This window comes from Hevea brasiliensis, chromosome 16 (genome assembly GCF_030052815.1).
Source record: "Hevea brasiliensis isolate MT/VB/25A 57/8 chromosome 16, ASM3005281v1, whole genome shotgun sequence".
Lineage (NCBI taxonomy): Eukaryota > Viridiplantae > Streptophyta > Magnoliopsida > Malpighiales > Euphorbiaceae > Hevea > Hevea brasiliensis.
In genome coordinates, this window is record NC_079508.1 from 56,028,885 (window position 1) to 56,045,320 (window position 16,436).

General features: G+C 35.2%; 1 protein-coding gene across 1 annotated transcript; it reads right to left on the reverse strand.

Annotated features, from left to right (window-relative positions):
• Nucleotides 1–6,421: 6,421 nt before the first annotated feature.
• On the reverse strand, nt 6,422–12,973 carry LOC110635248 (protein TOC75-3, chloroplastic). Its single transcript, XM_058137517.1, has 7 exons — nt 11,669–12,973; nt 10,812–11,033; nt 10,605–10,712; nt 10,299–10,490; nt 9,953–10,201; nt 7,205–7,459; nt 6,422–6,982 (listed from the first exon to the last, which is right to left on the reverse strand). The coding sequence occupies exons 1-7, from the start codon at nt 12,863–12,865 to the stop codon at nt 6,743–6,745; spliced, it is 2,463 nt and encodes an 820-aa protein (XP_057993500.1). The 5' UTR covers nt 12,866–12,973; the 3' UTR covers nt 6,422–6,742.
• Between the last annotated feature and the right edge of the window lie 3,463 nt (nt 12,974–16,436).

The following is a 16,436-nucleotide window of genomic DNA, read 5'->3' on the forward strand; positions in this document are numbered from 1 at the left end:
TCGAACTAATTGGCTACAAATTTTTTGAAATTTTGTAAAAGAACTAAAAAATTTTGAAATAAAAATTCTGATGTTTATTATCCCAGAAATCACAGATATATATAAAAAATTACAGCTAACAAATAGGTTCCTAATCAAGTTAAACTATCAAAATTGTATCAGAATCACACAACAAAAGGTAAGAACATATATGCACACAAAAATTTCTAAACAAATGCCTTAAATAAATGCAAAATAAGTGGCAGTTAATAGCTGCCTTTCCAATACCCCCCTCAAGTTGGAGCATGGAGATCTCGAATGCCCAACTTGCGAAGAAGAAAGTCAAACTGATTCTTTCCCAACGCTTTTGTGAAGATATTCGCAGGTTGCATTGAACTACGTACATAATCTGTTCGAATGTTACCATTCAATATCTCATCACGGATAAAATGACAGTTCACTTCAATATGCTTGGTACGTTCATGATAGACAGGATTAGCAGCTATATGCAGAGCTGCCTGACTATCACAATACAAATTCATAGGTTCAGTATGCGCCATACCAAGAGAATTCAATAATCATTTCAATCATTTAAGTTCACAAGTTGTAGTACTCATAGACCGATATTCAGCTTCAGCGGATGAGCGAGACACTGTCTGTTGCTTTTTAGTCTTCCACGAGATAGGAGATTTACCCAAAAGAATAAAATAACCGATCAAAGACCGTCTCGTCAAAGGACAGCTAGCCCAATTAGAATCACAGTAAGCAGACAATTTGATATCACAATTGGCATGTAGTAGTATACCCTGACCTGGATTTCCTTTTAAATAATGCACAACTCTAACAGCTGCCTCCCAATGAGCTTTCTTCGGTTGTTGCATGAACTGAGCAAGAATATGCACACAATAAGACAACTCGGGCAGAGTTATTGTTAGATAAATAAGCCGTCTTACCAGACGCCTATACTGAGCAGGGTCATCCACATCATCACTCTCGGTAAGGGCTAGCTTGTGATTTGTTCAAGAGGAGTTTTAGCCGGCTTGCAACCCAGTAATCTAACTTCTGAAATTACATCCAACGCATACTTAAGTTGACACAAGAAAATACCATTCGAGTTTCTAGCTACTTCAATTCCTAAGAAAAATTTCAGCTTTCCCAAGTCTTTCATATGAAAGCAATGACTCAAATAGTTCTTGAATTTTTGTATAGCAAAAACATCATTGCTGGAGATAATAAGGTCATGCACATAAATAAGCACATTCAATTGAACAGTACCAGCTCGAAAAGTGAACAAAGAGTAATCTGAATATGATTGCTGAAATCCATAAGCTTTCAGAGATGCAGCCAATTTCGCAAACCAACATCTAGGTGCTTGCCGCAAGCCGTATAGAGATTTTCGTAGTTTACAAACCTTCCCTGGTGATTGAGAAGCAAATCCAGATGGCATCTTCATGTAAATCTCTTCCTCCAAATCACCATGTAAGAAAGCATTTTGGACATCCATCTGATGGAGTTCCCAATTCTTTGCAGCCGCAACAGCAAAAAAGGTGCGCACAGTAACCATTTTTATTGTAGGAGCAAAAGTCTCCTGATAATCTATGCCTTCAACTTGATTATTTTCCAATATCACTAACCACGCCTTGTATCATTCAACACTTCCATCAGAATTGTATTTAATTTTGTATACCCACTTGCTTCCTATTACTTTCTTCCCAAATGGCAGATTTTCAACTGTCCATGTACCATTATCCTCCAAAGCCTGTATTTCTTTTCTCATAGACGCTCTCCACCGTTCATCCTTAACTGCTTCTGCATAAGAGCTTGGTTCATGTCCTGTAGCAATGCCTGCCAAAAAACATCGGTGTTGTGCAGAGAATTTATCGTAACCCACATAATGTGCTATAGAGTAAGGCGTGCCTGAGGAATCAGATTGGGAAGGTGAGCATACCGAGGGGCTTGTTTTGATGGCGTTTGTCACATAATCCTTCAAACGAACACTAGGTTGCTTGGCCCTTTGTCCCCTACCTAGTTGCTCTTCAACAACTTCACCTCTATCCACTCCCTCACTGTTTTCATGGATCAATTCTTCCGTTTCAGGATTCACCTCACTTTCTCTACCCACACTTTCATCGTGCTCCTTTCCCAAGTTGTTCTCTAAACCATCAACTTCATCACCCAGTTCCTCAACTTCATTTTTAATGAGTTCATCACCCATTGTTTTCTCATTTGCATATGGAAATTCTGTTGTAGCGAATACCACGTCTCTTGATACAAAGTATTCTTTAGTTTCCAAATCATACAATCTCCATCCCTTCTTTTCAAATGGATACCCAACAAAAATACACCTATGACTTCTACTACCAAATTTATCTTTATCCCGATTCAGATTATGCGCATAGCACAAACAACCGAAAACCCGAACGTGTTTGTAAGAAGGTACTTTCCCAAAGAGCATCTCATATGTGGTTTTACTATTTAATAACATAGATGGAGTCCTATTAATCAAATACCCGGCTGCAAGTACACATTCTCCCCAAAATTTTATGGGTAAATTTGCTTAGAAACGCAAGGCTCTTGCCACATTAAGAATATGGCGATGTTTTCTTTCTACTCGGCCATTTTGTTGAGGTGTTCCTACACAGGAAGTCTGATGCAACATCCCTTGTTCATCAAAATATTCTTTCAAGCACATAAATTCACTTTCGTTATTACTTCTGACAATTTTCACATTTTTTTTCAAATTGACGTTTAACTATCACAACAAATTTCTTAAGAACACAAGCTACTTCTTATTTTCCATTCAGCAAATATATCCAAATAGCACGAGAGTAATTATCAATAATTGTTAAGAAGTAAATTACTCCACAAGAAGTTGGGAGTCTATAAGGTCCCCACAAATTACAATGTATCAATTCAAAACAACCATCAGCTTTATTGTCACTAGAAAAGAAAATCTCTGTTGTTTGCTTTGCTCTAAAACAAACTTCACAAGTTTTATTAGTTTTCCTAACTATGCTACCAGCTTCTGGAATTAACTCTACCACCTTATAAGAAGGATGACCCATTCTCTTGTGCCAAAGCTCAAAAGACCCCACATCAGTTACCTTGCAAGCATGTACCGATGTCACTCCCTTGAGAAAGTACAGCCCCTCGCGTTGCTCACCCACTCCAATCAGGTTCCTCAAATTTGGGTCTTGTATAGAACAAATTTTGTTAGTGAGTTGAATAACTAAATTTGAATCATTAAGTAGTTGTGATACAGAGATCAGATTGCAATTCAAATTTGGCACATAAAGGACTCGTTGCAATTTCAAGTCTCCTCCAAGCAACATAGTTCCTTCTTTCACTGCCAAGGTCTTTTCTCCATTAGGTAACCTGACTGAGCATGGCACAATGTCACGCAATTCACTAAAAAATGCCAACGTTCCTGTCATATGATGGGAAGCTCCTGTGTCAATAATCCAAGGAAATATCCTCTGCGTACCTGTCAACCTCTCATTGCCACCATTCTGACAAGAATTCAACATGCCCAGCAAAGCAGCCCACTGCTCTTTATTTAATCCACTAAGACCCTTTCGATTTGAATCTGTCACAATTCCACGCCCACCATCAACTCCAGTTGCTTGTGTGGCGTTAGCACGAGCAACTCCCCCTTTGCCACGTCCTGCTCCATTGCCACGCTTTTGACCACCTCCTCGTCCAGCAGAAGTTCCACGTGGTCTATTACCCCACCATTCTGGATAACCTATCAGGTGGAAACAACTTTCAGCATCATGTCCCTCTCAGTTGCAATTAGAACAAATTGATGATTTGTCTTTATCCCCCCCTGAATTTCGACTACCTGCTCGAATTGCAAAACTCATAGGATTGCCTCTTTCTTCCTTGGTTCGTGTCATAGTTCGCACCTGGTCTTGCTGAACAACCATAGCATAGGCACGATTCAAATTGGGCAAGGGTTCAGTGCTCAAAATATTAGAGCGCACTATTCTGTATCCTTCTTCATCCAAGCCCATTAAAAACTGATGAACTCTCTCTTCTTCACGCTTTCTTCCCAATTCAATGATAAGATTGCATCTGCAACCTGCACAGATACACACTGGTATCTGATCATAGTTGTTTATTTCATCCCATAACGTTTTGAGTCTTCCAAAATAGGACACAATCGGTTGACCTTCCTGCCTACAATTCACCAGATCCGATCTCAGTTGCTGCATTCGTCGACCATTCCCAATCGAGAACCTCTGTTTAATATCCTCCCACAGATCCTTTATGTTCTCCATGTGAGAGATGGTCGAGCAAAGCGTCGGTTCAATGGTGTTAAACACCCAAGAAACTAGTATAGAGTTAACCGTCCACCAACATTCGAGTTCCAGTGAGTCATCTGCTGGTTGCTTGACAGATCCATCAATAAAACCATATTTCTTTTTGGCCCGCAATGCAGTTCGCGTAGCTCGCACCCATTCTTTGTAATTCTCGCCCTTCAACTGAACTTGGGTAATCAAGTTACCTGGGTTGTCATTCGAATTCAATGTGTAAGAACTAGAAGTTTTCTTCCCTGATCCAAAACTCTCATTTTTCTTTTCATCAGTCATGGCTCTGATACCATGTAAAAGAACTAAGAAATTTTGGAATAAGAATTCTGATGTTTATTGTCCCAGAAATCAAAGATATATATAAAAAATTACAGCTAACAAATAGGTTCCTAATCAAGCTAAACTACCAAAATTGTATCAGAATCATACAACAAAAGGTAAGAACAGATATGCACACAAAAATTCCTAAATAAATGCCCTAAATAAATGCAAAATAAGTGACAGCTAATAACTACCTTTCCAATAAATTTGCACTTAAAATTCAAACAAGAAAACAGATCAATTGGATTAAGAAATCATATGCTAAAATAGAGAAATGCAAAATCCAACAAAATAACAACGCATGCAAAGGAAAACGCAAGTCTTTTCTGGAAAGATCAAAGGGAAAAAGGAACAACAAGTATCAAAAATCAAAGAGAAAAAAGGAGTAGCAACTTGCAAGAGAGGGTAGCCAGAGCCAGAGACTCACTTGAAATTGGAGACAACGCGATATATTGAAGAGAAAGCTAGGTGGATGAGAGGGTAAACGAGAAAGGGTAGGGAGTGCCAGAGGGTAGAGTCCTAAAGGACGAGAAGTGAGTGGCTACTGGCTAGGTCAGGGTAGACGCTAGCGACGAGGGGCGAGAGGTGAGTGTGTGGGGAATATGGTAGACAACAGCCAAAGGGATTAGGCTCAGGCGTCACGGGGAAAATTGGGGTTGAGAAAAATATGTAAATTTTTAAATATATTAATCAGTGAGTAATAAAATAATTTAAAATTAAATTTAATATGATTTAATTATGAAGGGAATAAAATAATAAAATAATTATTTTAAATTATTTTTTTAACATCATTTAAATAGTTTTTTTTTTCAAATAATTTTGGCGCCAAACACTTCTAGGATTTTAGTCTCGGGTGGACATGGTAAACGACAACCTCATTATATGAAAATAACAGAATCTAAGTACATAGAAATAATTTCGATCAACTGAATTGCTTAGGAAAAAAAAAAAAAACTGAATTGAATAACTAAACTAGAATAATTGATTAGATACTTCAACCATAGCCATCATCTGCTATGTTCAATTCTAATTGTAGCAAGGAAATGGATCATAGCATTGATCTCATATTGGAATTTGGAAGTCACAGACGAAAGCTCAAACCTTAGCTTACGATCATCAAAAACATTTTCAAATATAGTTGATTGGATGTAATACAAAAAAATCTCATTGTGTGACCATCTTAGTACAGCTCTGGAAGCAGGCAACCTATGCTCTGGAAGATGACTGAAAAATGTTCATGGCATTAGGGGAAGTTCTAGGAGGAGTTTCGTTCATATTTTCAGTGCTTGGTCATTTAAGTCATGAGCTTGCAGATATTGAAGATGTGATTCAACAGGAGGGACGCAAGTCTATGTTCCTGATTTTGATGTACGAATTTCACTTTCAACAAGAGCAGTGAACCACATCATTTACAAATGTTGCAAATCCTGGAGTTGCCATGACTTTTCTCTTTTGCTTTGTGGATTATGCCTGTTAAAATTAATAACCCTACTGAAAATCCCAAGCCAGAGTTGAGGCTGGAGATAAAGGATGTTGCTTGACAGCATAATTTTCCATCAAATCGTGTAACGTATTGGCATATAAGAGGAAAAAATCTTTTCTCTGAATAAATCATGTCAGTTATGAGTAACCTGAGCGTAGTTCTCAGCTTGGGCAGTCGAGGAAAGGAGTGGACAGAGATCAAGTTCAAACAACAGCAATTAAGCTGTCATTTCAAATTAGATGATATCAACTACAAGATTCATTTTTCATCATTCAACTCTATTGAGATCAATTCTGCATCAAAATAAATTAAATGCAAGAAAAGCTTAACGATAATAGGGAGAAAATTAAATCACTTGATCATAAAAATTTGTTCTGAGTTTTGCACAATCAAATATAAAATAACATGCTCAGAGAAAGGCAATCTGAAGGAATAATGAGACGATTAAGACATCATCTTAATCTTCTCATTGTCTTAAAGTACTAGATGTAAAAGACCAACCAAAACCTATTGGAAAAGGGGGCTGCTTAAAACACATTAATTCTATGGATCTCACAAAATTTCAGTTGATCAAGAATTCCGCTGGTTTCTTCCAGAAGCCTAATGGCCGAAATGCACCAAGTAAATCAATGAAACTGACTGCCTTTCAATATCTTTCCCCAAACCGAAAGAACAATGATCCAGTACCAGTATTATGATCAACAGCATATTCCGCTCGCACCAAACCCAGCTTAACACCAACACCATACGATGAACCATAACCCATTCTCCTGTATACCTCTGTTGGGTTCCCCTTGACATCCTTGGAACTTCCCAGATCATTTCCATGCTCTGCAAATGCATACACGTGTGTATCTCTCACAGGTATCCGTATTTCAGCTCCAAGCTGCAGGCAACATGGAAAAACATGGAAAAAAAAAAATCAAATATTTGTCTGCAATTCAGCATAATGTATATGAAAACAGCCACAATTTCCATGTATAAATAATAAGTTCTTGTAATGGTTCGTAAAGATCTCTCACCCCTCACTTTATCATGAAACAGCAATAAAATGATAGCATGGAAGATGGTTCATCCCAGACACTAATTTGTCTCCAGTAATTCTTACCTCCAGGACGTTTCTGGCTGCTCCCAATTCACCCATGTTGTAGCCCCTCACAGAATAAGGCCCCCCAAGGATAAAAGCATCATAACTCGGAAGATCTCCTACACAACCACCATAATGACCATGCAGGACTAGTACAGGTGGTGGTGATTTACCAGGACCTTCCTCCACTCGCTTCAACTGTATAAATCGCGTGATGGTTAGTTGGTGACGGTTAAAGAAAGGAAACTTGCTGCCAATTCCAAGGCCTTGGTCCACCTGCATTCATACACAAAATCTGTGGGTTACCTAGAGGAAAGTCAACAAGTTACATATGAAGAAGATATGAAAGACAAAATGAGAAGGGCATAACCCAAATCTTCAACTCCATGTGTAGTGGAGAAAGCAGCTGAGACCCAAATGCACATTCATCTTTTTTGTCCAACATCAATACTTGAGAAGGAAACATCGAGCATATGAAAAATCATTGCAGTTCAAGAAACTCAGGAAATGCATACAGCAGTAACTTACACTTCAAATGCACTATTCTCTCTCAAAAATTTTCATAAACCCTTGTAATCCTAGATTTGTTTATTTTTAACACCAGCATGGTAATATGGCACTCAGGTCCTGAATCTAAACATTAAGGTTGATGAAAGATTGATTTCTGAAGATGATAATTGACACAACGTGTAGCGTGAAAAAAGATCGACATACAATTATACCCTTGAAAATAAACAAGATTTAATTTAAGACTTTAAAATAACATGATTCAATCTATAATCTAAAGATAAAATAAAGCAAACGTGGCTTTATGAAGAAAAAAACTTCATTAAATAAATTTGAAAACTTTTACATAATGAAAATATAAAAAGTATTTATAGAGTTTTCAATCCTAATCTAAGTAAAAATAAATTAAAAAGTCCTAATATAAATAGGAAAAATATTTAAAGATTTAAACTAGATAGGAATAATATTTTAGAATCCTAAATAAAATAATAAATATAAATAAAACTTATCTAGGAAAATAAATAATCCAATTAAAAATAGAAATCTTTGTGAAAATACGAAAACACAAGTCTTCAAGTGTGATCTTGATTTGCACACCGCGCTATTAGCTCACACTTTCGAATAAATTTGACTTCGAATTTTAAAGTGTTGAAGAATAAAAAACACCACTAGAAGATTACATAGAAGCTTACACCATGTCTCCTTCTTGAACGGAATCAACAAGATTGACTTGAATAAAATTGAGTTAAATAACTTTTGTTCTTTGCATCCATTGTTACATCTGGATAAATAAAATCAATGAAAGCAATAGGAATTAAATGATTAGATAAATATTTAATCTTCATTGATTCCTCCATAGCTGGTTGTTCTTCATGTTCAATTGATACCTCCAACTCTCTTTCCTCTTCCTTACGAATTTCAACTTCCTTCTCTATGATAGATTGATCAAGAAATTCCAATTCAAGCTCATCATCATCAATCATAACGAAAGGCAATACAATCAAAGTTTCAGTCTGCTCAAGTTCAAATTCTTCAAGCTTATGGTCTTCAACTTAAGGTTGTTTTTCTTATTCAAGTTGATATCTTTGTTCAACTTTTACCCTCCTAGAATTTAAAAGGACTCTTTCCTCTTCCTTACGAATTTCAACTTCCTTCTCTATGATAGATTGATCAAGAAATTCCAATTCAAGCTCATCATCATCAATCATAACGAAAGGCAATACAATCAAAGTTTCAGTCTGCTCAAGTTCAAATTCTTCAAGCTTATGGTCTTCAACTTAAGGTTGTTTTTCTTATTCAAGTTGATATCTTTGTTCAACTTTTACCCTCCTAGAATTTAAAAGGACAGGTTAATCGTTGAATCTACCATGGCTATCTCCTCCGGCTTGATTCAATTCATTGTTCCCATCCTCATGGTCAGCAACTCCAAAAAAAGTAAGCATTAGCTTTCAAATCTCCAACAATTGCTTCTCAATATTGCTAGTAGATGTTCATTCATCGATGATCCTCCAAAGAGCTTGCAACTCCTGATCATCATCACAAGGTTGGTTGCTACCACTACCACTAGTATTGGACATAATAACAAGAGCAAAAATCCCTGCTATAATACCACTTGACGCAGCGTGTAGTGCGAAAAAAGTTTGACACACAATCAAACCCTTTAAATAACCAATATCTAATCCAAGACCTTAAAATAACAAGATTCAATTCAGAATCTAAAGATAAAATAAAATAAATATAACTTTATAAAGGATAAAACTTCATTGAATAAATATAAAAACTTTCACACAATGAAAATGTAAGCGGTATTTATAGAGCTTTAAATCCTAATCTAAGTAGAAATGAATTAAAAAAATCCTAATATCAACAGAAGAGATATTTAAAAAAACCTAAATTAAATAGGAATAATATTTCAAAGTCCTAAATAAACTAATAAATATAAATAAAACTTATCTAGGAAAATAAATAACCCAATTAAAAATAGAAATCCCTGTGAAAATAGGAAAACACAGTCTTTTGAGTCTGGTCTTGATTTGTGCACCACGTTAATAATTAAAAAAGGATCCAAATGCTTCCTTGCCAAATCATAATTGAACTTTTTACTTTCCTCACCTCACTAAGTCAATTAACAAAGAGAAAGAATGGAACAACAAGGGGGTGTTCAAATCAGAATATTATATAATCAACAATTCAACCTCAATTAGGATAAAACTAGTTTAAAAAAAACTAATTAAACTTATTGTTATCCGAACATGAGCTAACCTGAAACACATTCCTCTCACCAACTACAGCTCCATTTACGAACTTGGTGTTATCACGCGTGATATTTGCTTGTAAGAATGTCATTCGGTCAATGCCTGTACCACTGAGGGTTGTTGGAGGTCCATCTGCGCTGATTCCTCCACTCGGCAACACTCTTTGACCATTGGCAGAGATATGACTGCTTTCATCACGTGTTGTTATCTCTTCCATCACAATTCCATAAGTGAATTTACTCTGACGGGTGAAATTCTGTTCCACGCATATTAATAAGCATGCATTAAGAAAACACTAGAATTCAAAAGGCTTCTCAAACATCAGCAGACGTAAAAGAGGCATTGCCAATCACCTCTGTAATGTTAGCTTTAAGGCCAGCACGATCAACCCATATAGGAGGGACTTCATCCACTCCTGGCCCACCAGTGAAGACTGGACTTAGTTTCCGACTGTTGAAGCAGCTTGCACGGAGAGTACGGTTGGATGGATTATATACACCATCCAAATATGGATGAACATACTCAAGCTTAAAAGCAAGATCATCCTGGTGACAAGATTAATAATGGAAATTTTTAGATGTAAAATATTACAGAAAGGATAGTGAATCATCCATAGGCATTATTGAGGAATAACAAAATATAAATTTAGGTGAAATCACCTGAGGGAAGAAGAAATTGCTGGTGGTTATTGAACCAAGAATGGATCGATTAAGCCCTTTGATATTCCGATGTTCAAAAGAAACAGTTCCACCTGGCTGGAATGAAGCCTAAACAGAAATGGTATAACATTAATTAAATGATGTATTGAAGCCCCAAATTCTATCGATTGACAAACAAATTCAAAATACATAACTTGATAGACATACCAATGTAGGACGCCCTCCACGTCCAGGAACAATACTCCACTCGGTACTAACTTCAGCTGATTTTGGCTCTAGTTCTTTAAGTTTAATCTCAACAATTATTCCTCCCTCATTCTTCTCATCAGGCCTTGGATTCACTTCGATATTTGAAAACAAGGCCAATGAGTTTATGTTCCTGAGAGCTTGTTTCCCAGCTTCAATGTTAAAAACTTGACCTTGTCTAAGCTATATATCACCAATTAAAATAAAATATTAAATCAGCACATAAAGCTTTAGATATTGAAGATGTAAATGAACAATTAACAACCGTTGAATTGCCAAAGAAGAACTACAAACTAACAACAAACAATTCCTTCAAGTTTGAGACTATAGACAAACATTAAGTATTAATCTCTATCAAATGCAATGATAGTTCACTTACATCACATGCCATTATTATGAAATTGAACATTTGAATAAACAGCCAATCACCCATTAAATAGTTTGTTTTATGCATCAATTTATGCATATATGTGCCGTAGATTGATAAAAAATGTATAATTTTCGCTGTTATAGCGTATGCAAGTGAATCGATGTAATCATTGGCTCATTGCCCAAATTTCATGTAACTGAACTGACCATCACCAATTTCCTGGGGTTGGATATGTATCCTTAGCTTTATTCATTTGTTGTTTTCCTATAAAATCAAGTAATTTATCCGATTGTATTTACAGTATTTTGCTGAACATGGAACTTATGTTTGATCTAACCTGGATAAAAATAAGACCTAACATAAAATTGAAGCCTAACAGGCTGTCATCTAACATCTCACTAATCAGGGAGGCATAACAAACAAAAGGGAAAATGCATTTTGAATTCACCTGTTTGGGCAATTCTCTCTTGACAACAGACAGCTGGGTGTTCCCTTCAACAACATTCCCAAGCTTATCCTGGAATTGAATGACCAACTGGGTAATATCCCCTTCCACCACTTCACAGACCACCTCCTTGGTATTCAAATTCCCAAAATTCACAACCTGAGCACACGCATACCCTTCATCATGGTACCACTTCTGCACTCTATCCCTAATCTTTTGCAACAACCTTGCGCTAACCTTTCCCTGCTCTCTCAACATCTGAAGCACCTCACCACGCACCGCCATTGGTAACAAACACGGTCTCGCCTTCTCTATCCTCCTCTTGTAATCCTTCTCCTGACTCCTGTAATACTCCAGCTTCTCTTTGTCAGTCATATCCAGATCCATTTCAATGGGTTTTGATTGCGGCATTAATCCAACATTAATGCACCTAAACTTATCAGCTGACTGCCAGGTGCTTTCTGCGAATGATATGGTTATGCCTAGGGTTCCATCTGGTTTAGTTTTTCCTTCCATGTCCACTTTCTCGAACATTCCGCAAGTGGCTAGAGTTTCGAGCTCCTTCTGGAGCTGAGCTTTGGTGTAAATTCCACTAGGTCGTAGGGAGACCATCTCAAAGAAAGAGTCTTCGGTGCCCACGGTGGCCCATCGCCGCCGATCGAAGAAGAGGATTTCTGAAATTTTATACTTCTTGAAGCCACTCAGTTTATTTAGCTGAACAACAATGTCGGCCGGAAGACCATGTGAATCCCACTCCTGTGACTGCGACTCGTCCGCAATTGCCGGCGCCAGAGAAAACAGTCTCTTCCAGAACCCTCCTCCCTCACCAAAACCATCTCCGCCCCCGCCTCCACCACCACCTCCGAACCAATCGCCGCCATTATCACCGCCGAAGCTGCCAGGGCCCTCGTTGAAGATGGGGGTGAGTCGGAGGAGGAAAGTGGCGGCGGAAGCGCCAACTCCAGCAAGGGCTAGGGACTTAGACAAGGATTTAAGAATTGAACTGTGTGAGTTGGAATCACGGGGTTTAGGATTTTGCGAGGATGAAGATAAGTTCGAAAAGGAGGAAAGATCGCATTTGAAGGGGGAAGCACGAGGGGCAGCAGCACTAGCACGTGACTTGCGGCGTGAAGGTAGAGAGGAGGAGGAGGAGAGAGGAGCGTTGGCTATGAGATTGGTGGGAGCGGCAAAAGAGGACATGGCAATGGCCCTGTAAAGTATGGAGGGATAAGAGAGGAAGGAGAAAGGCAGATGATAGGAAATGGGGTTTTAGCAGTCAACAGTCATCAGGCATAGGAGGATGGGGTCGGCTTTGGTTGGTGACTGAGGTTCATGGGCGCAGGTGCACCTTGGTTCAGCCTGGGTGAACCCTTGGCGGCAGGCTTTCGGTTCAAACCGAATCGAATCGAACCGAATTAAATCATAAAAATTGAATTATAAATTTTAAAAACTGAATCGAATCGAAATTAAAGAAAAATTGAATCGATTTGAATCACTCTATTTTGATTTAGTTCAAACCAATAGGTCTTATTTTTTATTAATTTTTTTAATTTAGACTTAATTTTCAAGTTATTTAATTTGATTTTGACATTGATTTGAACCTAATAACTATTAATCAATGAAATTAAACAATTTATATGTATATAATTACATATAATTCATAAATTCTCAATAAAAATAAATCAAATAAAAAATTAATAAAATTATTCGGTTCGTTTCGATTTAATCAATTTTTTTCTCTTCAAAATCGAATTAAATCGAAATAATCAAAATTTTTATAATACAAAATCGAATCTATCCAAATTATTTTAAAAATCAAATTAAATTATCGAATTAAGGTGATTTGATTCGATTTATTCAAATTGAACCGAAAAAGGCTCACTCCTACTCTTGGGCTCGGAATATTTAAAGTTACAACAAGGTTATAAAAATTTTCAATTAAAAAAAATAAAATTAATATTATATATATATATATATATATATATATATATATATATATATATATATATATTATTATCAAAGACAGAGATACATACATATATAGCTCAATAACAATAATAGATCACTATTAAAATTTTGACTAAAACTATATATTGAACTAAAATGTATTTGCAATCATCATTTCGCATACTTTTGATAAAAGTTAGCAAAGTTAAGTTGTCCATTATCATGATAACTAATTAAATAAGTTTATTAGAGAGTTTCAAGTCTCATAATAATGAGAGTGATTTTTAAAATTGTAATTTTAAAGTTAAATTTTAATTAAAATTAAATAAAAAATAACTAATCATAGATAATTTAATTTATCAAAATTTTAATTTTTTTATTTGACATAAAATTTAGTTTAGGGTAATTTATAATATAATTTTCAAGGTTTGGTTAAAGTAAAATTTAATCTCAACTATTTTAAAAGAGAAACAACTTAATTGTTGAAATTTCATTTTGCTAACCGTTTAGTTTTTCTATTAAAATTAAATGATATTGCAAAGCTATGTAGTAAAAAAAAATTTTTTTCTTGCTAGTCACACAATTTTGTTAATTGTTTTATTTTAGTTATTATATTTTAATTTATTTTAATAAAATCACTTATCTTTCTATTTTCACTATCAATCAATTAGAATAGAATCCAATGGAATCCCAATGGGTGGCTTTAAATAATAAAAAAATTATCTATTTGCCAAGTCAGATTAAAAAACTATAGAAAGAAACAAATTGCTAACCCCTATTTCTAGAAAAAAAGAAAAAGAAAAAGAAATTTTAATTAAATATGTTTTTTTTATGGTTTAAAGAGATACGTCACATAGCAATATAATTAAAAGGTGAGTGAATAAAAAATAAAAAATGAGTTTTTTATTAAAATAAATTAAAATATAATTAATGAAATGAAATAATTAGCAAAATTGAGTGACTGTTTGATAAAATTATCCAGTAGCGAACTGATATTATAAATTGATTGACAAAATTACTTTTAGAGAGGGCGGGGCGTCAATATGGATTTCTACACATTTGCAAGTGTTAGGAGCAATAGAGCATATTTCAGCCCATGCAGAAGGAAAATGCATGCGCATATTTTAAAAATGGGGTTTGATTGAAACTTGTGTTCAGAATGAACTTATTTCTATGTATGCAAGATGCGGTGCCAGCCATCAATGATTCAAAGAGAGTGTTTTGGTTGATGTAAGAACATGATGTGATTTCGTGGAATGCACTTCTTGTTATAAATAGCTTGTATGTTAGATAGTATAGAGAGAGAATTTATTTATTGTTAAAATATAAGAAAGTGAAGGAATGGCAAGAGTGAAATATATATAGAATTATATATATATAATTCAATATATATTATTCTATTATGGCACTTAACAAATAGATGTGTCTGTTAATAGACAGACATATCAATTCTATACAACAATCAAGCTGTTTGTATAGGTATCTGTTAATAAACAGACATGTCTATTCTATACAAATAGTCACAACTATTTGTATAGGTATCTTTTAATAAACAGACATGTCTATTACATAAACAGTTGTATCTATTGGAGATAGACAGATGTGTCTATCTAGTAAAGGTGCCATGACTTTTCATTCATTATAAATATGGATGAGTTTTTTTTAATCCAGAGATATATTACTTCTACTTCTTCTTCTTTTCTTCTAGTCTCTCTAAATTCAGTTCATATAAAGAGTTCTTAAGGGAAATCTTGAGAGTTCTTTGTCTGATTTGAGCTTTGTTGTATCACAGGTATATTGTCATAACCTTGCAGCAATCTAGTGGGGGCAATTAATACCTTAAAGATAGTGATTCATCACGCCTTAAAGCCTATTCTATACCCACTGCCATAACAATTTTAAGGTATTAATTGCAATAGAGTCTAAGGCTGTTTCCGTGATGAATCAAGAGTTCATGAAACTTGATCATTTTAAGGAACAAATTATGTTCACTGAGAAGGTAAAAGCAGATCAGGAAAAGAAGATGAATTGCCATGCAGAGGTCATATTCTCAACAACTCATCAGATAGGCTATAAGATTTGTTTACCTCTGTCAAGTCTCCAAAAGAAATTTGAAATTCGTTAGAATTCGAATATAATACAGAAAAAAAAAGGTATGGATAAATTTCTCATTATGAAATATTTTGAATTCTAAATACTTGATAATATGTCTGAAGAAATATAAGGTTATGTTATGATGCTAAAGCTCATGGTGAATGTAATAAAGAAGGTAATAAGATTTATGTGCATAAGTCGAAAAACACTTTTATATGCATAAATCCTAATTCATATTAATTGTGTCTATCACTAACTAGGTGGGGATATTGTTAAAAATATTAGTGATAATAAAATTTATCTCATTTTGAAAGAGTTATGTATGTTCATTAAAAGGCATCAAAATGAACTATTCATTACCGATAGCTATATCTATTTTAAAAGGTGTAAATGAACAAATATAATTGTTCTAAAAGATACAAAGTGAATAGGTGTATCTGTTCTAAGAAGTATAAGTGAATAGTTATATCTATTCTAAAATGTATAAGTAAATGTGATTGTATACATTCTAAGAGGTATAAATGTGATTGTATATGTTCTAAGAGGTGTAAGTGAATAAATATAATTATGCTAAGAGATACAAAGTGAATGGTTGTATCTGTTCTAAGAGGTATAAATGAATGGTTGTATCTGTTCTAAGAGGTATAAATGAACGGTTGTATATGTTCTAAAAGGCATAAGTGAACAGATGTAATTGTTCTAAGAGATACAAAGTGAGCAGTTGTATACA

Bases quoted from the DNA above. Each gene is read 5' to 3' on its own strand.
- LOC110635248 (XM_058137517.1), bottom strand. From the start codon at position 12,865: ATGTCCTCTTTTGCCGCTCCCACCAATCTCATAGCCAACGCTCCTCTC. The intron at 10,491-10,604 runs GTGATTTCACCT...TCTTGTCACCAG, and splicing joins GCAATTTCTTCTTCCCTCAG to GATGATCTTGCTTTTAAGCT. The intron at 6,983-7,204 runs GTAAGAATTACT...TGTTGCCTGCAG, and splicing joins CAGCCAGAAACGTCCTGGAG to CTTGGAGCTGAAATACGGAT.